At 48.7% G+C, this 25,349-nt stretch overlaps 1 protein-coding gene and 1 long non-coding RNA gene across 3 annotated transcripts in view; one reads left to right on the forward strand and one right to left on the reverse strand.

Annotated features, from left to right (window-relative positions):
• PCDH12 (protocadherin 12) overlaps window positions 1–16,901 on the reverse strand; it is a 34,088-nt gene extending 17,187 nt beyond the window's left edge. The window contains exons 1-3 of the mRNA XM_048859655.2: window positions 14,058–16,901; window positions 13,357–13,451; window positions 2,612–2,763 (exon numbers count right to left, since the gene is read on the reverse strand). Coding sequence (XP_048715612.2) covers window positions 2,612–2,763; window positions 13,357–13,451; window positions 14,058–16,901 — 3,091 coding nt within the window. The remainder of the gene's footprint in view (window positions 1–2,611; window positions 2,764–13,356; window positions 13,452–14,057) is intronic.
• LOC125640784 (uncharacterized) lies at window positions 14,735–20,909 on the forward strand. Of its 2 annotated transcripts, XR_012669624.1 has the most exons (4): window positions 14,735–14,860; window positions 15,758–15,954; window positions 16,482–17,145; window positions 18,568–20,909. It is a non-coding gene; the product is annotated as an uncharacterized LOC125640784 (long non-coding RNA). The 2 variants fall into 2 exon arrangements; XR_007357901.2 differs by having other exon boundaries at window positions 15,758–17,145.
• Window positions 20,910–25,349: the final 4,440 nt, after the last annotated feature.

The raw sequence follows: 25,349 nt of genomic DNA on the forward strand, positions 1-25,349 counted from the left end.
GATTATTTAGACTTTCTCCTCCCCCATGGAATGATGGCTACTTGCAGTATATTATTTGACTACTAGATATTTCTGTCTGCATGAAGTTCCAGATAGGGTAACTAAGGGAGACAAAGCCAGGACTCGTGCTGTGGCAAAGCCTCAGTAGGCCTGTCATCGTAGTCATTTTCTTTCATACACCCTTCCCATGTAGCATGGACCATGGCTCCATCTATCATGACATCTATCTATCAGAGGAACTCTGGGAGAGGTTGATAGCTCCTCACTACAAGCCTGTTTGCTGCTCCTGAGTGGTTCAACTTTTATCAGCCCAAAACCTGGGTGGAGTGAAAGTATCAGCACTGAGCTCAGAGGGAGGAAGTTTAGGCCATGGTGTGCACTTGGTGTGCATGCCAGGGAGAGGGAAACTAGATATGTTTACCGAGCTTTAGTGAGAGAGGAGCAAATAGGCGTGAATGCCTGTGATACAGAGTGTCCTTGAGAAATGTGGGCTGGGAATCCCACAGGAGCCCTGGGCAGTCAGGTGCCAAACTCCCTTGAAGCCTTCTGAGGCCCCAGCTGGTTATTGCCTCGACATACTATCCTCCTGGAGGGCTTATTGTCACTAGCTCAGTCACCTGCAGTATCAGCCAAGCTGTTTGCTAGAAGCCTATATAAGTTAGCAGGGGTCTGTGACTTGGGGTCAGGAACCAGGAGCACATTCCAGAGAGCACTGTACTCAGGATTTATCTGGGAAGATGAGATCCACAGCAGAGTGCTATAGAGATGGTGCAGTACTCAGATACACTTATAAGCCTGGGGACCAGGCCTGGGGCAACATTCCTCCTGTGGGAAAGGGAACAGCCAAACATACGCCTGACCCAACCAGACTGTCATGCTTCCATGCAAAGATATGGTTTCCAGCCACCCAATCTTCAAGCAAGTGGCTGTGCCAACAGCTGAGGAAAATCCATTCTTAGCTCCATCCACTTACAGAGCAACTCTGAGTGCATCAGCTTAACTCAGCCCCTCTAACGCTGGTAGGCAAACAGCAGCAGCTGCCGGAGCGGAGTGGGATTTGTGCCTACATGGACAGAGCCTGAGCAGATTCTGTAAGCTGATGAACCTGCCTGAGGAATAGAAAGATTGTTCTGACAAGCACATTTCAGCAAGGCCCCACCCTGAGCTGCAGCCCGGAGAGGCAGTCATAAGAATGTCCATACTGGGTCAGACCAAAGGTCCATCCAGACCAGTATCATGTCTGCCGACAGTGGCCAATGCCAGGTTCCCCAGAGGGAGTGAAGCTAACAGGTAATGATCAAGTGATCTCTCTCTCTGACAAACAGAGGCTAGGGACACCATTCCTTACCCATCCTGGCTAACAGCCATTAATGGACTTAACCTCCATGAATTTATCTAGTTCTCTTTTAAACCCTGTTATAGTCCTAGCCTTCACAACCTCCTCAGGCAAGGAGTTCCACAGGTTGACTGTGCGCTGTGTGAAGAAGTACTTCCTTTTATTTGTTTTAAACCTGCTGCCCATTAATTTCATTTGGTGGCCCCTAGTTCTTATATTATGGGGACAAGTAAATCACTTTTCCTTATTCACTTTCTCCACACCACTCATGATTTTATATACCTCTATCATATCCTCCCTTAGTCTCCTCTTTTCCAAGCTGAAAAGTCCTAGCCTCTTTAATCTCTCCTCATATGGGACCCGTTCCAAACCCCTAATCATTTTAGTTGCCCTTCTTGTCAGAGTCAAACGGGGCAGGGAAGAGAGAGAAAGGCAGGGCAAGGTCCACAGTGCATAAGAAGAAGCACGTTTCACATAGACCCTGCTAGGCAGAGACTGCAGGGGCAAGGGGCATTGCAAAAAGAAATGCTTGAATCTGCAGACAGCCTGGAAAAATAGTTCTGTGGGGGGCTCAATGAGGGGTTAAGGAAGATGTCCTGAAATGATAATTTACAAGATAACATCATTAACCCTTTCTCATGTAAGGAGGAAGAGGGAGAATCACAGCGCTGCACAATTTACTGCTTATCACTTTTCCTCCACTCAAGGAGCCCAGCACAGTCGAGCATATGGCCATGTTCAAGCCCCACTAAGAAAACCAACAGAGCCTGGGAGCGGCACAGTCCTATTCTGAACATCTGCACAATTTAATATGAGATGTATCCCAGTTTGGTGATTCATGTGTGTGAAGGTTATTTTGTGGGAGGATCTTGGAAGAGCACCACTAGAACCAGCAGGAAAAAGACTTTCCCTCCTGTGAAAAAAATGGAATTTTAGGGGAGCGGGGAAATTGTCCCACATTAGAACAAAAGGTCAAAAATTCACCATTTTTCATAGAAGAAAAAAGTGTGAAAAATTCCATTTTGGGAAAACCAAAATGGAAATTTTCAGTTTGCTCCCTCGGCATCCAGAGCTTCCCAACTCCCTGGGCAGCTAACTCCCTGGGCAGCCAAAGCTCTCAGCAGTGTCATCATCAAAAAAGCCCAACCAGCTAATTAGACTGTGGCTTCAGAAAGAGTCCCGCTCCCAGGCAGCCCCACACTGGTGCAAAGAAGGTCTTCTGGGAGGATGGAGCAGGCTCTCTCTCGAGTGCCATACAGAGTATAGTGACCTCACCTGCATGGGGCTCTAGAAGGCTCTCAAGTTCTTCTCCCACCAGCTGGTGTATGGAAAGATTGAGTCCATTTTCTGAATCCCGGTCATCTGCCTCACTCTCTCCTTGGCCACTGTCCTTTATACTGAGGCAATCAGCATCCAGCCCTGCATTCCTGCAAAGGAGACCAAATCCAGAGCATTGATGCTACCCTCTGCCCAACTCCATGTCCCTCCCCGCCACCTCATCTCTTCATGGTTCAGCTCTTCCCAGAAAAACAGGTCCTGGGGGTAGCAGAGGCGGCTGTGCTACTGTCACATCTTGATTGTTTTGAAGCCCAGTATTGGTGCTTCCTGTTTCCATTGAGAAAAGGAGGACTTGTGGCACCTTAGAGACTAACCAATTTATTTGAGCATAAGCTTTCGTGAGCTACAGCTCACTTTAGTGCTAGGAACCTTCCCTCGAGAACGCCTCTGCAATTTCAGGCGAAAAAGAAGGGATTTAACAGATGCCCAATGGTATGTGAATAACATAAGCCCCTTAACCTGGGAAGAGGCCATTGGCGGTTCCTTCATACCATTAGGGGGAGTAATACACCATGCAAAAAGGCTCCTAAGGTTACAAGCAGTAGTTGAAATAATGGCAAATGAAACCAGAGAAAGTTTAAGAGCCCTGGCCAAAGAAACAGGGGCAATCCGACAGATGGCCCTCCAAAACCGTCAGGCATTGGACATAGTGCTGGCGGCAAAAGGAGGGACTTGTGCTCTCATTGGAAAAGACTGCTGTGTGTATATACCAGACAACACCAATGAGGTAATAGATCGTGCTAGCCACTTAGAACAAATCACATATCTTCCCCACGAAGAACCAAGTTTTTTTATGGAAGTGGCTAAGTAACCTTTTCAATTTCTCTGGCATAGGAAACTGGTTGTTTCAGGGAGCCCTAACTCTCCTGTTTGGAATCCTAATAATTTTTATATGTTTTCAGTTACTTTCCTGTTGTATCCAAAATTGTGTCAGGCATGCTACACAGATAGCTGCCCCAAACCAGAGTGCTAATTTGATGATTTTAAATATCACTGATGAACAAAGAGATAAAGAATGATTGATATGTGGAACCCAGTAATTGTTGGTCATTGCGTAGCTTGACCAAAAGGAGGGATTGTGAAAGTAGAACGAATTATAGTGAGCTGTAGCTCACGAAAGCTTATTCTCAGATAAATTGGTTAGTATCTAAGATGTCACAAGTACTCCTTCTCTTTTTGCGAATACAGACTAACACGGCTGCTACTTTGAAACCTGTTTCCATTGGTTCCTCTCACCCCTCTTCCTTTCAGCACATGTCTCTATCGCTGGAATTACTTGGTCACAGACTGTTTCTTAAATAATACAATAGAATTTTGTACACTTCTGCAGCCCTGCATACTTGTGACATGTACAGAACTGGAGTATAGAGTTTGTGCTTTTTGCTATTGATTTCCAACTTAACAATATATTTGTAGCTGGACAAGCACAAATAAATTGGAGATTGATGTTTTTGTCCCATAAGAGAGACCTAAAATTCATGTTGTGTTTCCAGATGTTAAAAATGTAATTGTAAACAAGGAATCATCATCAGTGGGGTGTATTTCTAGTGAGGTCCCACAGGGATCAGCTCCTGGCCCAATGCTATTTAACATTTTTGTCAGTGACCTGGAAGAAAACATAAAATTATCACTGATAAAATTTGCAGATGAACCAAAACTGGGGAAGTGATGAATAATGAAGAGGGCAGGTCACTGATACAGAGCGATCTGAATCGCTTGGTAAGTTGGGTGCAAACAAACAACATGCATTTTAATATGGCTAAAAGTCAATGTATACATGTAGGAACAAAGAATGGGAGACTCTATCCTGGGAAGCAGTGACTCCGAAAAAGACACATGGGTCATGGTAGATAATCAGCTGAACATGAGCTCCCAGTGCACCTCTGTAGCCGAAAGGGCTAATGTGTAACTTAAGCCCTACCCCTTTGGCACCCAAGCCAAGTCAGTTATTTTTCAAATAAACAAACAAGTAGGAGCTGCTGCCTCCTTCTTACCTTTAACCCAGTGGCCAGGGCATCCAGCCACCATGGGGTTTAAATCCTCACTCTGGTAGTTATGGATCAGGGACTTGAATTTGGATTCTCCCAAGAAAGCACCCTAATCACTGGTATATACTGGGGCGAGGGGTTGCCAATCGCACCTGTTAAAGCTGTTTCACTTTGTATAAAAACTTAATATTCTTTGTGCAAGTGTGTGAGAGTGACATGCTAGCCCTGTGGGGAGGGCACTCAGGGGAGAGGTAGGAGACTCTGGTTCTTGTCCCCCTGCTCTAATTGATGGAATCACAGAAGATTAGGGTTGGAAGAGACCTCAGAAGGTCATCTAGTCCAATCCCCTGCTCAAAGCAGGACCTGCCCCAACTAAATCATCCCAGCCAGGCCCTTGTCAAGACGGGCCTTAAAAAACCTCTAAGGATGGAGATTCCACCACCTCCCTAGGTAACCCATTCCAGTGCTTCACCACCCTCCTAGAGAAATAGTTTTTTTCCTAATATCCAAGCTAGACCTCCCCCACTTGAGACCATTGCTTCTTGTTCTGTCATCTGCCACCACTGAGAACAACCTAGCTCCATCCTCTTTGGAACCCCCCTTCAGTTAGTTGAAGGCTGCTATCAAATCCCCCCTCACTCTTCTCTTCTACATACTAAATAAGCCCAGTTCCCTCAGCCTCGCCTCATAAATCATGTGCCCCAGACCCCTAATCATTTTTGTTGCCCTCTGCTGTACTCTCTCCAATTTGTCCACACCCCTTCTGTAGTGGGGGGCTCAAAACTGGGTGCAATACGCCAGATGTGGCCTCACCAGTGCCGAATAGAGAGGAATAATCATTTCCCTCGATCTGCTGGCAATGCTCCTACTAATACAGCCCAATATGCCATTAGCCTTCTTGGCAACAAGGGAACACTGTAGACTCATAATCAGCTTCTCGTCCACTGTAATCCCCAGATCCTTTTATGCAGAACTGCCACTTAGCCAGTTGGTCCCCAGCCTGTAGCAATGCATGGGATTCTTCTGTCCTAAGTGCAGGACTCTGCATTTGTCCTTGTTGAACCTCATTAGATTTCTTTTGGCCCAATCCTCCAATTTGTCGAGGTCAGTAGAGACCCTATCCCTATCCTCCACTATATCTACCTCTCCCCCCAGTTTAATGTCACTCGCAAACTCCCCCATCCCATCAAAGTTAAGTAATTATAGATGCTGGAACAGCTTCAACAGGAAAGACTGATAAAGTCCTGCCCTAGAATACCCTGGAGCCAAGTGGTTAGGGTACTCACCTAGAAGTACTAGTAATACATTTTGAGACCTCTCAGTTTTTAATCCATTTAAATGTGCTGTGTTAATTTTATATCATTCTAGTTTTTTATCAAAATGTCATGGGTAGGGCCCTACCAAATTCAGGGTCCATTTTGGTCAATTTCATGGTCATAGGATTTAAAAATTCACAAATTTCATTATTTCAGATATTTAAATGTGAACTTTCATGGTGTTGTAACTGCAGGGGTCCAGATGCAAAAGGAGTTGTGGGGGGGTCACAAGGTTATTGTAGGGGGGTTGCGGTACTGCTACCTTTACTTCAGCACTGCTACCTTCAGAGCTAGGCCCACAGTCAGAGGCCGCCACTCTCTGGCTGCCCAGCTCTGAAGGCAGCAGCAGAGAAGCAAGGGTGGCATGATGTGGTTTTGCCACCCTTACTTCTGCGCTGCTGCTGGTGGGGCACTGCCTTTAGAGCTGGGCGCCTGGCCAACAGCCGCCAGCTGTCCAGCTCTGAAGATAGCACAGAAGTAAGGGTGGCAATACCATGACCCCCCTAAAATAACCTTGCAACCCCCCCAACCCCTTTTGGGTCAGGACCCCCAGTTTGAAAAACGCTAGTCTGCTTCCACAAAATCTGTATGGTATAGGGTAAAAGCACACAAAAGACCATATTTCACAGGGGCTGACCGATTTCACAGCCATGAATTTGGTAGGGCCCTAGTCATGGGGACCAAGTCAAATGCCTTACAGAAGTCTAAGTATATTACATCCACACTATTACCTTTATCAACCAAATCTGTAATCTCATCAAGTTTGTTTGACAGGACCTATTTTCTGTAAACTTGTATTGATTGGCATTAATTATATCACTCTCCTTCAATTCTTTGTTAATCAAGACCTGTATCAGCCATTCCATGATCTTGCCTGAGATCTATGTCAAGGTCCTTCTTTTTGTGCTTTTTAAACATTGGCACAGCATTAGCTTTCTTCCAGTCTCCTGAAACTTCCCCAGCATTCCAAGACATACTGAAAATCAACATTAACTGACCAGCTCTTTTAAAACTCTTGGAGGTGTTTTGCTTAAACTGTAGAAAGAGACTGAGTCTGGGAAGTGTCCCCCTGAAAGGTGAACATTTCAGAGAGACCTGAGTGACTGAAAGCAGCCTCTCCAATCCCTTCCTAGTCCTTTCAAAGTGTTGGCCGGAGGGTGGGCAGCCAGGGGGCCCTGGGCTCTGTTACTCACTTTCTGGGTAGTGCAGGACACGTCCCTGACCCTCTGCCCAGAGATCTACAAAAGGGAATACTACTCCAGTGTCAGCTGCCTGTGCAGCAGGGCTTCCCCGGCTCAGGTGCTGCATGCAGGAAGGCAAAGCTTGGTATTTATTACAGAGGGCCCCGCTGACCCTCACTCCCTCAGCTTGTTCACCCTCAGTGTCCTTTCCCTCTCAGATCTTAGGGGTCTTTGCCACCATTGGAGAGCCTTTTTCTGGTTAGGCTCTTGTCGCTTTGGAAGCAGTATGAGCTAAACCATAGAAAGTCCTCATTCCCAAATACATGTCCACATGGTGACTTAGAGCAGTAGAATTATCACAGTATAGTTATGCCAGAAAATTTCCCCACATAGACAAGTGCTCAGTCACTCTTCATCCCTCCTTTCTGCCCTAGTGTCGCTCCCCTGTGCTAGTGTACTCAGTTTCTCCTGCTTCCTCCCCTCCAAATCCCTATGGAGAAGGGACGAAGGCCCAGAGCTTCACAGGTATTTAGGCTCCTAACTCCCACTGAAATCAATGGAAGTTAGGTGCTAAACACTACTGAGGATCTGGGAGACTCTAAGATCCTATTTCAAAAAGGCTTTTCCAGCAGGGCTCCCCCAAGCCTGATCTCCCCTTGGTCCCTTTATTTCTTCTCTCCCTGCCATCCCATGAGAAGGGAAGGAAAGTTGGAGCAGCAGAGTTTGGGTGGCACAGGGTCCAGTTTGATCGTGGACAGGGAGGAGGTACAGGTTCTAGCATTGGAAAAGCAGAGAGAAAACAGTGCCTACTCTTCCCTCTGTGTACTCCTCAGCCAGGCACCTTCCTTCCTCCACCTTACCCACCACTCTTGTCCCTGGCAGATGAGGATCTAGGGCATGCTTCAGGAAAGGGTAGAGCTGGGGGTGACACAATGATTAGCCCCTGGCTGCCCTTCACTGTTCTTTGCTCATGTACTTCCCAGCCTGTGTCTGCAGGCCCAGCTCCTTTGTGTGCCTTTGAAGCTCACTTGTCTCTGTACCCTCTGCTCATGCTGGGGTCCTGGCAGGGTCAGCGTGGTGGTTTGGCCACTCGCAGCACTCCCTGGAGCCACAGTATGTTGGATTGTATGCAGTGAGGCGCTGACTATAGGTCCCCTGTGCACTGGGGGGCAGGTCAGGGTTACACCCGGTAAAAAAGGGATCCTGGCAGCTCCGGTCAGCACTGCTGACTGGGCTCTTGTCTGTCCGGTTGGCGGCACAGTGCAGCAGGGCTGGCAGGCTCCACGCTAGCCTCCGCACTGTGCGGCTCCCGGGAAGCAGCAGGCATGTACCCCCTCCAGCTCCTACGCATAGGGGGAACCAGGGGGCTATGCATGCTGACCCTGCCCCAAGCGCTGCCCCCACAGCTCCTATTGTCTGGGAACGCAGGCCAATGGGAGCTTCAGGGACAGTGCCTGCAGATGGGGCAGAATGCAGAGCCGCCTGGCCGCACCTCCACATAGGAGCCAGAGTGGGGACATGCTGCTGCTTCCAGGAGCTGCTTGAGGTAAGAGCCGCCTAGAGTTTGCACCCCTGAGTCACCCCCCATGCCCCAACCCCCTGCCCCAGCTCTGATCCCCCTCCCGCCCTCTGAACCCCTCGATCCCAGCCCTGAGGACCCTCCTGCACCCCAAACTCATCATCCCCAGCCCCACCACAGAGCCCACATCCCCAGCCAGATCCCTCACCCACCCCGCACCCATCCCAGAGCCCTCTCCTGCACCCCAAACTCCTCATACCTGGCCCCACTCCAGAGCCCTCATCCCCTCTCACATCCCAACCCACTGCCTCAGCCTGGAGCTCCCTCCTGCAATATGAAGTCCTCATTTCTGGCCCCATCCCAGAGCCTGCACCCCCAGCCAGAGCCCTCACCCTCTCCTGCACCCCAGTCCCCTGAGCCAGCCTGGTGAAAACGAGTGAGTGAGTGAGGGTGGGGAGAGCAAGTGACAGAGGGAGGGAGGGATGGAGTGAGTGGGGCGAGGTGTTGGAGAAGGGGCAGGGTGTGGGTGGGGCCTCAGAGGAGAGGTGGGGCAGGGGGCAGGACAAAGGTGTTTGGTTTTGTGTGAGTGTAAAGTTGGCAACCCTAGGGCAGGTAGGGTTGCCAGGTGTCCAGTTTTTGACTGGAACACCTGGTCGAAAAGGGACCCTGGCGACTCCAGTCAGCACCGCTGACCGGGCCATTCAAAGTCTTGGCAACAGTGCAGCAAGGCTAAGGTAGGCTCCCTGCCTGCCTTGGCTCCACATGGCTCCCAGAAGCAGTAGCATGTCCCCCCTCCAGCTCCTACGCATAGGGGCAGCCACGGGGATCCACATGCTGCCTCCCACCCCAAGTGCTGGCACTTCAGCTCCAGTTGGCCAGGAACCAATGGGAGCTGTGGAGGCAGCGCCTGCAGATGGGGCAGCACGCAGAGCCACCTGGCCGCGCTGTGTAGGAGCCGGAGGTGGAACATGCTGTTGCTTTGGGGAGCTGCTTGAGGTAAGTGCTGTCTGGAGCCTACACCCCGACCTCCCCCACAAGCCTCAACCCCTTGCCCCAGCCCTGATCCTCCTCCCACCCTCCAAACCCCTTATTCCCAGCCCGGAGCCCCCTCTAGCACCCCAAACCCCTCATCCCCAGCCCCACCCCAGAGTCTGCACCCCCAGCTGTAGCCCTCACACACCCCGCACCTCAACCACCTTCCCCAGCCCCCTGAACCCCTCATTTCTGGCCCCAGCCCAGACCTGCACCCTACAGCCCAGAGCCCATACCCGCTCCCACACTCCAAGCCCCTGCCTCAGCCCAGAGCCCCCTCCCATATTTTGAAGCCCTTGGCTCCACCCCCCAGTCTGAAGCCCCTTCCTTCACCTCAAACCCCTTATCCCTGGCCCCACCCCAGAGCCCATACCCCCAGCTGGAGCCCTCACCCTCTCCCGCATCCCAACCTACTGCCTCAGCCTGGAGCCCCATCTCACACCCTGAACTCCTCATTTCTGGCCCCACTCCGAGCCCGCACCCCCAGCCAGAGCTCTCACCCCTCCCACACCCCAGCTCCCTAAGCCAGCCCAGTGAAAATAAACGAGTGAGTGAGGGTGGAGAGAGCGTGCAACAGAGGGAGGGGGATGGAGTGAGCGGGGGCGGGACCTTGGAGAAGGGTTGGGGGAGGGGAGGGGAGGGTCTTTGGAGGAGGGGTGGGGAAGGGGTGGGGCACAGGTGTTCAGTTTTGTGTGAGTAGAAAGTTGGCAACCCTAGGGGCAGGGGCAGGGCAGGTGGTAGGGTGACCAGATGTCCCGATTTTATAGGGACAGTCCTGATTTTTGGGTCTTTTTCTTATATAGGCTCCTATTCCCCCCCCCCCCCCCCCCCCATCCCGATTTTTCACATTTGCTGTCTGGTCACCCTAGCTGGTGGCAAAATGTCACAGGCCTGGTAAGTAATCATGGAGGCGATTGCCATCCTGCATACAGTTGCACAAACACACTTGGCCAACTGTTATTATTTAAGTGCCAACAGTGAGCTGGGAACAGAACAGGGCACAGTCCAGACCCTGCCTTAGGGAGCCCACAGTCAAGTATACAAATACCACAAACACACAGGAGACTCTGGAGGTCTCTCTCTCACCCTCACACACACACACACACACACACACACACACTCGTTTTCTGGGGTTGTATTCACTAGAACATGACCCTGCGCTAGGACATGGCAGACCCCCACCTTGCAGGCAGCATAGGATGGAGTGAATGGGGGGAGGCATTGGAGAAGGGGCAGGGCATGGGTTGGGCCTCAGAGGAGGGGTGGGGCAGGGGTCAGGGGAAGGGTGTTCAGTTTTGCTTGAGTATAAAGTTGGCAACCCTAGGGCAGGTAGGGTTGCCAGGTGTCCAGTTTTCAACCAGAACGCCTGGTTGAAACGGGATCCTGGCGGCTCCAGTCAGCACCTCTGAGTGGGCCATTAAAAGGCAGCATAGGTGGGGCAAGCGTGCTCAGCATCATGTTAACAGGCCGTGGCACACCTTGATGTTGTACCTAGTAACAGTGACAGTGCTGATCTCACCTGGCCTTGCCTACGCTGCCAGCAATGCTACCAATTCCTCACTCATGTTCTAATGCAGTGTCGATCCCTAGTATAGATTAACCCAAGGGTGCTGGATTTCAGACTTCGTGGGAGAGGTGGGATTGGATAGGAAGGAGGTAAGGGGCTCAAGGAATGGGGAAAAGCATGGGAGAGGCAGCTGAATTCACTGGGAAAGTGGGCAAGAGAAGGGGAGCAGATGTGGTGGCGCAGAGCTGGATTTGGGTTTAAGGTGAAGAACTTGCTAAAGAAAGGCAAGTGGAAGGCAGTGGGGATGGTAGTATGCAGGCATGGGCCAAGAGGCTGCAGAAGTGAAAGCAGATGACCCAGAAGGCATGGCAGAGAGAGCTCCCTCCCGCCCAGTCCCCTCAAAGATTTGATGCCTGCATATGGCACTGGTGGACCAGCACTGGACTGTCTGCCATTATTGGCCACATTGTAAAAACAATGTTGAAAAATTGGAGAGGTTGCAGAAAAGAGCCACAAAAATTATTTGAGGGCTGGAGAAAATGCCTGACAGTGCGAGACTGACAGAGCTCTATCGGTTTAGTTTGTATAAAAGACGATTGAGAGGTGACTTGATTACATTCTCACACTCCTTCCTCTATCGCTCTCAATATTAGTGTTGCCAACCATTCCAGTTTCACCGGGAGTCTCCCAGAATCAGGCTCTATCTCCCAGAAGCTATTGAAGCCAAACCAGGAGAATTTAGGCACTAAAAGTCCGGTGGTACAGCGGGGCTAAGGCAGACTCCATGCCTGCCCTAGCTCTGCGCCACTCCCGGAAGCAGCTGGTACATCCCTGTGGCTCATGGGGGGGAGTGTCAGGGGTCTCCATGCACTGTCCCAGCCCCGAGCGCTGACTCCACAGTTCCCATTGGCCAGGAACTGTGTCCAATGGGAGCTGCGGGGGTGGTGCCTGCAGGCAGGGGCAGCATGCGGAGACCCCCTAGGCCCCCTGCCTAGGAGCCACTGCCAGAGGGATGTGCCGGTTGCTTTCGGGACCCGCCCGAGGTAAGCACCGCCCGGCTGGAACCCACCACTGTCCTCCCACACCATAACCACCTGCCCCAGCCCAGAGCCCACACCCCACACTCCAACTGCCTCCCAGAGCCCACAGCCTTCACCTCCTCCTGCACCCCAACCCCCTGCCCCAGCCTGGTGAAAATGAGCTAGTGAATGATGGTGGGCTACAGCGAGCAACGGAGGGAGAGGGAATGAAGTGGGAGCGGGGCCTCTGAGAAGGGAAGGGGAAGGGGCAAGAGTGTTTGGCTTTGTGTGATTAGAAAGCTGGCAACCCTACTCAGAATTGCCCCTCAAGCTGTCTCACAGTCTCTCCCCCTTCCCCAAGCCCTCACATTCTCTCTCTACTCTCCTGTATACCTCTGATAGTCTCTTTCCCCCTCCCAAATACTTCTCAGGGTCTCTCTCCCTTTCCCCCCAATCCCTCTCAGTCTCTGTCCTCCTCATCTCCTCCTTTGGGGCTTCCCTTTCTCCCTCACTGGCCCAGAGTTTCCTGCTCTGCCCCCCTCCCTTCACTTCCCTCTGCCAGCTGCTCTTCTTACCAAGGCCCCTCCCCTGGGTGTGGATGCTGCCGCAGGCTTTGGGATGTCTTCTCCCAGTTCCCCTTTGGGTTCTCCTTCCCTCTCAGTGCGCTCTCCTGTACCCCCACTGCCATGTTCTCTCTCTCCCATCCAGCCACTGTCCTAGTCCTAGCCATGCCAGTGGCTGCTGACCCACAGCGGCTTGTGTGGGGAGAAGGGAGAAGTGCAGCGGTATTGGTGCCCAGGTCAAAGCTACAGGCAGGACCACATGAGAGCAGGGCCCGAGGGACCAGCCAGCATGCATGGGGCTGTGGCCTGGGTCCCTGGGGAAGTCAGAGTGAGCCCAGCCCTGTCGCCTCATCCCTCTCATCTCCAAAGTCAGGTACACAGAGCAGGGAGGCAGCACACAGTCCTGTGGCCAAGCAGACAGCCTGAGGCTCCAAGGAACTCTCTTAGCATGAAGATCTTCTCTTTGGAAGCATTTGGAGCTGACTTCTCCTGGCAGGGGCTGGGGAGAAGTAGGCAGGGGCAGTAAGGCAGTGGGACTAGCTGTGTGTGAGTCTTACCTGCTGCCATTGTTGGCTGTGTATTTGTTTCCCCTGTGATTTGGTTTGGGCTGGAACTGGCCCTGATGCAGCAGAGACAGCAGCTGAGAGATTTGCTGTAAGACAGGAAGAGTCTGTTGATTGCATGCAATCACCACTCAGGATGCTTCCTGTCAGGATGTCCCCTTCTCACTGTGCTGGCTCTTTATAGTGTTTCCTTCTCTTGCAGATGGGTTGGTATTCCCACTTGGAGACTGAAACTGAAAAGTGAGCAAGCAGCCCCCCAGCCTCAAGCCCCAGCACCTGCTGCCTCTGCACATCCCTCTGACTCCCTTCGCAGCACAGACTGTATTCAACTACACTTATGCTTAGGGAAAACAAACCAGGCATCACTCCCTCTCTGTGTGACAATCCCCCCTTCCCACCAAGCTCCCCTGGCCTGTCCCTGCAGTGCTGAACTCAGGCGGGGGCGGGGGGCAGGGATTTTGGTGTGCTGACTGCGCCACTGAGCCCCTGACATGTCCCAGCACTCTCCCAAATTGGCCTGCCCTTTGTGCAGGGTGAGGAGAGGCTGGCTCCAGGTTGTACCCTGGGAATATTTACCCAGACAGAACACGTCAAATTCTTCCCTCAGTGAGCCCTCTACATGCCCAGAGATTCACAGGAGACTGTGAAGGATAATATGGCCCTTCAATCTAACACAGCTGAGAGGCAGCTCCTACCTGAACAGGTGGCGACTCCATAGCAAGTTCTCCCGTGGGGTCCTGCTCTGCAAGTGCCACCATAGACAGCCTCACTAGGCTTCTCAGGAGGTGCTGGTGGGGATGGGCTTCCCTGGGCCCTGTGTCTGTCTTGGCAATTCTCTGTCTCTTCAGAGTCATGTCTGAGGGCTGCGTAGTTGGCAGTGAGAGGTCGCAATTCTCATCTCCCAAAGGCTTCAGCTGTGGCTTGTCTAAGCTTTTGGAGTGAGTTTGTGCATCTTGAAGGCTTGAGCTCTCTTTTGATGCATTTCTTAGCCTGTGTGGGTGGAAGGGTCTGCACTGTATTGCAGGGAGATTGAAGGCATCTTTCTGTTCAGCTGGACCTTTCTGGTTTCTAAGGGTCCTGTACAGTGTTGGGGTTAAATGAAATGGAGTCTGCAGTGGTTCATCCCAGGAACTTTCCTTCAGCAAAGCTTCTTCACAGGAGCGAACTTCCTCAGCCTCACTCTGCACAGCTTGCCTGTTTCTGAGTACAGGGACTAAATATATATCTGTTTTCTGAATGTGTTTGTGGGGCTTCTTGAGCTGCTGATGTCTGTGGGCATCTTCCGCTTCCCTGCAGTTGTAGGCCATGTTATCTTTCTTCTCTCTTTTGCATATAGACACAATTAAAGCCAAAATAAGAAGAAAAGTGCCTAATAGCACAACTAGGCAGATAACAGTCACCATGGATGGGCTCAGCATCTGAGCCTCCTGGGCTGAGTTTGTCAGCTGGTCAAGATGATTTCTGAAACTTAACTGCACAATGGCTTTAGCCTGTAGAGGTGAGTTCCCTTGATCCCTTACCAACACCCCCAATTCCCATTCCCTGCCAATGAGGCTGCTGGCATTGCCGCTGTTGATAAACACCTGCCCTGACAGTGGATCAATGAGAAACAAACTGGCATCATTCCCACTCAGAATATCATAGTGAAGGGCCCCATTCAGGCCAGAATCTGCATCACTGGCAGATATGGTGAATAGCAGGGAAACGTTTGAACTGGGTGTTGGTGTCATGGTGGTTACTGCTGTACCTTGGGGGCTGTCGTTCCCTAGGGATAGCCACAGGCATCCGGTCTGTGCATTGACTAGAACAATGATCCTTGCTTTGCCTCCCACCAGCACTGGCTGCACGATCACTGGGGAATTATCATTCCTATCAAGCAGACTAACCCTAACAGAAACATTAGACACAAGTTTGGGGTGACCCCCATCTTCTGCTGTCACCAGGAATTCCAGACTTGTCATTTGTTCATAATCAAAAGCTCTGAGCGCAAAGATTTCGCCAGTTTTTGAATCAATAGAGACCAAATCTGAAACAAGGAAGTCCTGGATGCTATAAGTGACTTTTCCATTAAAATCTAAGTCAGCATCGTGAGCCTTGACAGTAATCAGGTAGGATGGAGGCATATTGTTCTCAGCAATGGTGACATCATATGTAATTCTTTCAAACAGTGGTGGGTTGTCATTGACATCACTGATGCATACAGTGAGGTGTTTCCTCGTGGCTAAGGAGTGGTTCCCATTGTCCTGGACCATTAATGTCAGGTTATATTCTGCCCACCTCTCCCTGTCCAAGATGGCATTGGTCAACAGCATATAAGTGTATCTGTTGGTCCTTTTCAATTTGAAATGCTCAAGTCCTTGACTAAGGTAACAATGCACCTGTCCATTGTTTCCAGAATCAGGATCGCTTACTGTCACCAGAGCAACAAAACTGTCCTTAGGAAGAGCTTCAGATAGCACTGGAACCTGGGCAGCCCAAGTGATGTGCACATCTGGGGCATTGTCGTTGACATCCAGGACCTTAATGAGGATCTTGCAGTGTGCTGGGATAGGGTTGGCTCCAAGATCCCTGGCTTGTACATCTACTTCATAGGTATGATTTTCTTCATAGTCCAGTGGGCGTCTCAGAACTACACTGCCTGTCTTGGCTTCAATGATGAACATGTTCAACACCTCCAGTGAAGCATGTTTACTGAGTGAGTATTCTACCTCCCCATTGGGACCCTGATCAGGGTCAGTGGCTGTAAGGTTTATAAGAATTGTCCCAGGCAAAGCATCTTCCCAGATTTCCACTGTCAAAGAACTCTCTGCAAACATGGGGCTGTTATCATTGGAGTCTAAAACAATTACCCTAAGTAAGGTTGTGCCTGATTTTGGTGGTTCTCCATGATCAAAGGCAGTCAATACTAGATCAAAAGAAGAGTGGAGCTCTCTGTCCACTTCTTTAACAACTACAAGTTCTGCATGTTTAGTTCCATCAGATCCAGAAATTATATCCAAAGCAAAGTGGTCACTGGGTGATAATGAGTAAGAGCAGAGGGCATTGGAGCCAGTGTCTGGATCGAGGGCTCGGTCCAGTGGTATTCGTGTTCGTAAAGATGCACTCTCTGATATTTCTAGTTCCAGCTCAGGTTTTGGAAATCGGGGTGCATGATCATTGATGTCCAAAACCTGAATCTCCACGTGGATTAAAGCCAAGTGTGTGGCAGCCAGCACATCAAAAGAGAACAAGCATGGATCGTTGTGCCTGCATAACTGCTCTCTGTCCAATCGCCCTGCTGTGCTAAGCAAACCATCTCCAGACCCAACACAGACAGGGAGCTCCTTGGGGAAATGCAGCTGCTGGAAGGTCTCTACTGGTTCACTTCTTTCTTTCCAGCCAAAATCCTCAGATAATGTCCCTATCACAGTTCCACTTGGCACTTCTTCTAACACTTTGTATTGCATAGCAAAGGGGGCCACCTCCTGGCAATCCACAAAAAGGAAAAAGTGCCAACACAACACCAAGAATTGAAGCAGAAAGTGTGACAGCAAAAGCATGCTTCTGAGAAAGCCAACCACACTGTTGCTCAGCCCCAAGACAGATGGCTTTGTCCTCAAAACTTTGCACACCCAGACCAAGCTTAAAGAACCTGCCAATCATTTCTGTTTTCACCCAAGGACAGTCCCATTTCCAGATACCATAAGTGTATGTTACCAGCTGAAGGAGGAACAGAAATCCCAGGCAAATCCAGCTACATTGAGAGAAAATCCCCACCTTCTCCACCAGTGCCTAGAAGAACAGGTAGGAGATCCAGCTGTTGTCCAGGCTGAAAAACTTCAGTGTAGGGGGAAGAGAGAGGAGTCTTTGCAAATACAGGCTGACTCTGGCAATGCAAACTCCAGTCGGCTGCCTGCCAGCACTGGGAAGCAGAACAGCTGCTGTTTCCTAGGGAAACCCCACCTACAGGAAAAGGGAGGAACAAGAGTGCCAGTACAATGCCTTCCCAGGAGTGGTGAGCTTTGTGGGATTAGCTGCTATGTGGCTCTGGGAAAAGTTTGGATATTCATAGAGTTTAAGGCCAGAAGCAACAATTATGATAATTTTGTCTGACCTCTTGCAGAACACAGGCCAGAGAACCTCAGTCAGTAATTCCTGCATCAAGCCTGTAAGTTCTGTATGAACTACAGCAGATCTTTTAAAAAGACATCCAGCCTTGATTTAAAGACTGGAAATGATGGAGAATTGCCTGTGTCACTAGATAAGTTGTCCCAATAGTTAATTCCCACCACTGTTTAAAAATGTATGGCATAAACACATGGAAAAATCTGTGTGGTGCACAAAGTCTGAGACATGCATCTCACCATGCCCCATTGCTGCCATATTCGCCCTGGCCCCTTAAGCCCATCCTGCCAAGCAGTTTCCCTAGCACAACCCCAGGTGTTTCTACCTCGTTGACTCCTCTGTTTGTACCACTGCAATGCCCACTCTTCCCTGTCCCTCCTCTGCTTCTGCCCTTACAGCCTTCCTAGGCATCATTGCCACTGCTGCCCTCTCTCACACTTGGCCCATCACTACACCTGTCCCACTGCTGTCCCCCCACCCCCGCACTTCTGAATGCTGATTTTGCCCATCTCACCCTCAGCTTCAGCCTAGTACTGCCCCGTTATCCAACCCTGAGTTATCTCTTCCTGTTGTCATGTTAACTTCGACTGCAAACTCTTCAGAGCAGGAGCTCTGGCTTTAAATACTTTTAAAAGTGTTTCATGGGCATCCCAGTTCCTTAATACTACTAATAATTAACCTGCTCTCCTTCGCCTTTGCTCCTGGCACTTAATCTCAAATGCTACGTGGCATCAGGACACTTGGATGCTATTGCTGTTTCACAAACTCACTGAGTGACTTTGAGCAGTGCCAAGTAGAGCAGGACAGTTACCTCCTGTTTCTTACGTATGACACTCCTGTTAATACACCCCAGAGTAATCTTAGCCTTTTTTGCAAGTGCAGCAATTGTTGACTCATATTCAATCTGTGATCCACTCTAGCCTCCAGGTCCTTTTCAGCAGTTCTACCATCTAGTGAGTTATTCCCCATTTTGTAGTTGTGCATTTGATTTTTCCTTTGTAAGTGAAGTCTACTTGTCTTTATTGAATTTCATCATGTTGATTTTAGACCAATTCTCTAATTTGTCAAGATAATTTTTAATTCTAATCCTTTCTTCTGTAGCCCAAGGTCCAGTGTGCTTCAACAGCAGCCCTGGGAACTACAAGTTGTGAACTACAAACTGCAGTATGTTGGGAGAACTTCCTGGTTCCTGACAGGATGTACCCCTTAGAATCAACAGGAAGGAAGTGTTACAATTTCTTGGATTCACTGGCTATTACAAGAGATGCATCAAAGGCTACTCCAAACTGGCAGCCCCAATATTCAGATTAACTGCAGGTGAAGCCCAGACCAGAAGGAGAAATCAGAGGGGTCCCACTAAGATACCCAGTACTGTTTGGACAGATGAATGTGACCAGGCTTTCACAGAGCTGAAGACAAAGCTGACTACTGCACTAATACTGGGATATGCCGATTACAGTTTACCATTCATACTCCAGACAGACTCATCCACAGAGGGGCTAGGAGCTGTACTGGCTCAGATTCAGTCAGGGAAGGAGAGGGTCATAGTTTATGCCAGCAGGGGCTTAACTCCTTCTGAAAAAAAATCCTGACCATAAACTGGAGTTCTTGGCATTAAAATGGGCAGCTGCAGATAAATTTAGAGACTATCAGCTAGGACACTAATTTACAGTACTGACTGACAACAATCCACTGAACTATGTTACTACGACTGCTAAATTGAACGCAACCAGTCAAAAGTGGATGGCAAAGCTGGCAGAGTTCAACTTTGACATAAAGTACCAGCCTGGGAGAAGTAATGCCAATGCTGATAGCCTGTCTTTGTTACCCCGAGAGGAGGTGGCAACAGTTTTGAATGCTGGATGCAATGTGTCCTCCATAGCAACCCAGGGTGAATGCCAAAGGAATGCAATGCAGAGAGCTGAGTCACTCCACAAGCCAGGCATAGAATTAATTCCAGGCCTGCCTAAGAAAGAATTGAGAAGGCTACAGGAAAAGGATGCAGTAATCTCCCACGTAAGGTCCTACCTGCCCAGGCAACGGGCACCCAGTGCCCAGGAGAGGCAGAAGGAAGAAACACCAGTGCTGACATTACTGAATCAATGGAAGCAATTGCAGCTGGTAGAGGGGATCCTTTACAGGAGGACAACAATCCTGGGAGAGGGACAGATCCAACAGGTGGTGCTGCCAGAGAAACTCCAGAGAGAAGTGTTTGAAGCTCTGCACATGGACACGGGATACATGGGCATTGACCATATGGTGGATATCATCCACAGTCGCTGTTATTAGCCAGGCCACCATGCCAGAGTGATGTCTCTCTTGCAAAAGGTGCTGCCTAAGAAAGAGAGGCATCTCTTGTTGGGCCAAGAATTCCTGAAGCTCAATTGGGTTCATGATATGTGTTAATGTTTATATTGGTTATATGGTTATCCAATTTCCTTGTTGTGTAAAGAAGCCATTTTGGGTTCCAAAATGGAACCCTAGTTTTCAAAATGGACTCCTGGGTCATCTGACCCAACCGTCCCACTCTTTTTGATTTAACTCTTGTAAACAACTTCCAGTTTAGACTGGGGAATGCACAGGGTTTTTCCTTAAGGAGGAATTTCTCCCGCCAAGGAAGATATATGAGGGTGATCAGCACTCACAATCAGGCTGTCCATCTTAGTGGCAGGAGTGCGTGCGTTTTCCTTTACAGGTCAACTAGATCAGGACCAGTAACATCAACATCACGTTAAGATCTTCTCCTCAAGGGACACCTTAGAGTCCTCTCCTGTGGCTTTACATTAGCCAAGGGATTGTAGGTCCTAAGCAACCAACATGGCCTGTGATGGGATGTTAGATGGGGTGGGATCTGAGTTACTACAGAGAATTCTTTCCTGGGTATCTGGCTGGTGAATCTTGCCCATATGCTCAGGGTTCAGCTGATCGCCATATTTGGGGTCGGGAAGGAATTTTCCTCCAGGGCAGATTGGAAGAGGCCCTGGGGGTTTTTCTCCTTCCTCTGTAGCATGGGGCATGGGTCACTTGCTGGAGGATTCTCTGCACCTTGAAGTCTTTAAACCATGATTTGAGGACTTCAATAGCTCAGACATAGGTGAGAGGTTTATTGCAGGACTGGGTGGGTGAGATTCTGTGGCCCGTATTGTGCAGGAGGTCAGACTAGATGATCATAATGGTCCCTTCTGACCTTAATATCTATGAATCTATGAAAACACCTCCCCTATAGACTGATGACGGCACTTGAACTGTGAAGAAGATTGCTATAATTGGACTCTTATTTGATTACTTACCTTGCGGTCTATGATTTGGCCTAAGGGTTTGTAAGGGGCCAGCTTCATGCCACCTATTGTAATCGCTGTAATTGAATTATTTTTCTCTCACCCCATTTTCCCTTATCCTGTATACCAATCCCCACAATACACTTGTTCCTGTTTGCATCAAGATACTACGACTCCTCATTATTTACAGAACCTGCAGGTGAGAGATACTGAGAACGGGAAATGAATAATAAATTTATAGGGTTTATGTCTGCATCTTCCTTTCAATTTTCTGATCCTATCACTCTGAAGGGGAATTTTCTGATCTTATCACTTACCTCAATCCATACGAGTAGGCCCCTGGGGCTAGTGTGCCTCGATTTTCTCACCCTGGAACCATCCTGGGATATCTTTGTAGTCACTGACCACTTCACTCACTATGCTCAGGCATACCCTACTCGTGACCAGCCGGCATCTACTGTGGCCAAGATGATGTGGAAACAGTTCATCTGCCACTATAGCATCCCTGAAAGGATACAAAGGGATCAGGTGAGAATTTTTGAAAGTAATCTCCTGGTCTGGTTTTGCAAACTGTTTGGAACTTCAAAGAGCAGAACCACGCCCTGTCACCCTCAGGGGAATGGGACTACTGAGTGGTTCAACCAAACACTCATGAATATGCTGGGAACCCTGCATCCGGACCAAAAGGCGAACTGGAAGGACTATATTGAGCCCATGACACACGCCTATAACTTCACCCGGCATGAGTCCACTGGGTTTTCCCCATTCTTCTTCATGTTTGGACGGCACCCAAGACTGAAGGTAGATCTGGCCCTGGGTTCCCCCCACCGGGGAGATGAGAGGGTGGAGGTGGGGGGAACATCTCCCGGCTAAGGGAATGCCTAGAGAGAGCATATCATCAGGCTGCACAGGCATCTGAAGCCACCAAACGTCACCAGAAACAGTACTATGACTGCCAAACGCGAGAAGCCCCACTGACTCCTGGAGACAGGGCGCTAGTAGCCAGAGAGAAGAAAGAAAAGGAGTACTTGTGGCACCTTAGAGACTAACCAATTTATTTGAGCATAAGCTCACGAAAGCTTATGCTCAAATAAATTGGTTAGTCTCTAAGGTGCCACAAGTACTCCTTTTCTTTTTGCGAATACAGACTAACACGGCTGTTACTCTGAAACTAGAGAGACGAAAGGGAGACAGAAATTGGGAGACATATGGGAACCAATTCCATATATCATGATCAGAAGACAAGGGGACTTGCCTGTCTATGCTGTAGAGCTGGAATCAGGAAGAGGGGAACAGATGATACACTGTAACCAAATTACACCATGCATGTTTCTACCTATCGGTGGAGTCAATCAACCAGCAAGCAGGAAGGTACAAATGGAGGGAGCCAAGCTGGGACTTGAGGGAAACTTCCCACTGGAGGCAGGGAAGGAACTTAGTGGGGGCTCTGTAGATAAACCAGGCTGCTATAGGGGAAAGAAAACCACTGGTGGGTAATGTACACAGGGGATACCTGGGACATGGGGGTTGGGCAGTGCAATGAAGGGGAGCCAGGGTTACACTGTACTGAGTCACAAGACCCAGACTCAGACCATTTTGACTCAGACCCTCAGTACTCTGACCTGGAAGAGCCTGACCAGACCATGGGGACTGAAGGAGGAAACCCACCAAACTGAGGAGAGTCTGAATAAACCTAATTGGACTGGAGAAGGGCAGACAGAGTGGGATCATATTGGAGTGGTGCCCAGAGATAGTTTACCAGCACCTCGGTGCTCAACAAGACAGCGATGGGCACCTTTCCAGCTCGATTTGGAACAGTAGGCTGCCTGATGAAAGAGGAGCAGAGACCAGGGGTTTGGCCAGTGCTGCTGTGGAGTGACTTGCAACAGGAAGCTCTTGGAAACATTGAAAAAGGGGGTGGCATGTGATATTCAAGCTGAGAGATTTTTGACAAAGGAAAGGGACGAGGTCACCCTTTCAATAAGTGGGGGGAGGGTGTAAGCCCACAGTCCAGTGTGCTTCAACAGCAGCCCTGGGAACTACAAGTTGAGGACTACCAAGTGTGGTTTGTTGGGAGAACTTCCTGGTTCCTGCCAGGATGTAACCTCTTCCCCCCACCAGCAGGAGGTCTCAGCACTGACTGAGCTGGCAGCACGTAACAGGCAAATTGAAAGGAGGCTGCTGGACTGTAATCCTGTTCTATGTTCTTTACAGAATAAAGACTTGTTCCTGGAGGTTTTTCTGAGTGGGCGTCATAACCATACAGCTAAGGGTAGCCTAGAATTCCTCCTTACCTGTAAGGGGTTAAGAAGCTCAAATAACCTGGTTGGCACCTGACCAAAAGGACCAATGGGGAAAGAAGATACTTTCAAATCTTGAGGTGGGAGGGAGGCTTTGTTTTGGTGTGTTTCTCGGGAAGCAGAGAGGCATCAGGTCAGAAAACTCCTTCTCCTATAAACCATCCTAAAAGTCACTCATATTACAAAGTGTAAGTAAAAGCCAGGCAAGGCGTGTTAGATTATCTTTTGTTCTGCTTGTGAATTTTTCCTTTGCTGGAGGGAGGTTTATTCCTGTTTTTTGTAACTTTGAAACTAAGCCCAGAGGAAGTTCTGCTGTGTCTCTGAATCTTTTGTTACCCTGTAAAGTTATTTTCTATTCTGATTTTACAGAGGTGATTTTTACCTTTTTTTAAATAAAATCCTTCTTTTAAGAACCTGAGTGATTTCTCTATTGTCCTAAGACCCAGGGGTTTGGGTCTGTGATCACTTTGTAACCAATTGGTTAGGATATTATTCTCAAGCTTCCCCAGGAAAGGGGGTGTAAGGGCTTGGAGGGATATTTTGGGGGAATAGGAACTCCAAGTGGTCCTTTCCCTGATTCTTTGTTAAATCACTTGCTGGTGGCAGCGTATGTCCAAGGGCAAAGAATTTGTGCCTTGGGGAAGTTTTAACCTAAGCTGGTAGAAATAAGCTTAGGGGTTCTTTCATGTGGGTCCCCACATCTGTCATGCTGTTCCCCACATCTGGGGGGAGGGATAGCTCAGTGGTTTGAGTATTGGCCTGCTAAACCCAGAGTTGTGAGTTCAATCCTTGAGGGGGCCATTTAAGGATCTGGGGCAAAAATTGGGGATTGGTTCTGCTTTGAGCAGGGGGTTGGACTAGATGACCTCCTGAGGTCCTTTCCAACCCTATGATTCTATGATCTGTACCCTAGATTTCAGAGAGGGGAGGGAACCCTGACAGTGGGTCTGGTCTTGAGGTGAACACACACTAACACACAACACAGAGCACACAAAGGAGTCTCAGGCCCAGTTTACCAAAGTTGTGTAAAAAGTCACAAGGGAAGCTTCCTCTATCTTGAACAACCTCATACTAGGCCAGTGAACAGATGGGGCTACACTTCCAAAGTGCTTTCAAGCTCTCCCACCTTGGTGTCATCCATAGATTTTCTAAGCATACGCTCCACTCCAGCTGGGAGGAAGAATTTAATCAAAAATGGGAGTGGTAAGTGGGAATCATTTATGAACACCTTACGAGTTGCCCAAAGCCACAATTCCACAATTGAGGAAGACAGTTGACCTGGTCAAAAAAAACAGACCTGAGTTAGACGTGAGGTAAAGGCAGCTATAAAAAATAATATATAACAAATGGGAAGTTGATAGTAATGTATATAAATCAGAAGTTAGGAAATGTAGAAAATTGATAAGGGAAACAAAAGGACACAAGGAAAAATCTATGAGAAGGAGTTTTTAAAAATATATTAGGAACAAAAAGAATCCTGACAACAGTACTCATCCATTACTACTTGGAAATGGTAGACTTATCAATAATGCAGAAGTGTTCAATAAATATTTCTGTTCTGTATTTGGGGAAAAGACAGATGATGTGGTCTCATAATATGGTGACAATAACGCTCTTTCAATTCCACTGTTCTCTCTAGAGGATGCTAAATGGAAGCTACTAAAGTTAGACATTTTTAAATCAATAGGTCCAGATAACTTACATCCAAGAGTTTTAAAAGAACTGTTTGGGAGCTCACTGGACCATTACTGCTGATTTTCAATAAGACTGGAAAAAAGTTAACATGGTGCCACTTTTATAAAAGAGTAAATGGGATGATCCAGCAAATTAGAGGCCTATCAGCCTCACATTGATCCCATGCAAAATAATCATACAATCATAGAATCATAGAATATAATGAAGCAGCTGATACAGAATGAGATTGATAAAGAATTTAAAGAGGATAATGTAATTAATGGAAATTAACATGGGTTTGTGGAAAATAGATTCTGTCAAACTAACTCGATATTTTTTATGAGATTACACGTTTGGTTAATAAAAATAATAGTGTTGTTATAACATGCTTAGACCAGTAAGGTGTTTCACTTGGTACTACATGACATTTTGATTAAAAAACTAGAATGATATCAAATGAACATGGCACACATTAAATGGACTAAAACGTGGCTAACTGATAGATAGCAATATGTAATTGTAAATATTTTTATCAATGACCTGAAAGAAAGCATAAAATCATCACTAATAAAGTTTGCAGATGACACAAAAATTGAAGGAGTGGTAAATAATGAAGACAGCTCATGGTTTC

Source organism: Caretta caretta, chromosome 8, assembly GCF_965140235.1.
Source record: "Caretta caretta isolate rCarCar2 chromosome 8, rCarCar1.hap1, whole genome shotgun sequence".
NCBI classification, from domain to species: domain Eukaryota; kingdom Metazoa; phylum Chordata; order Testudines; family Cheloniidae; genus Caretta; species Caretta caretta.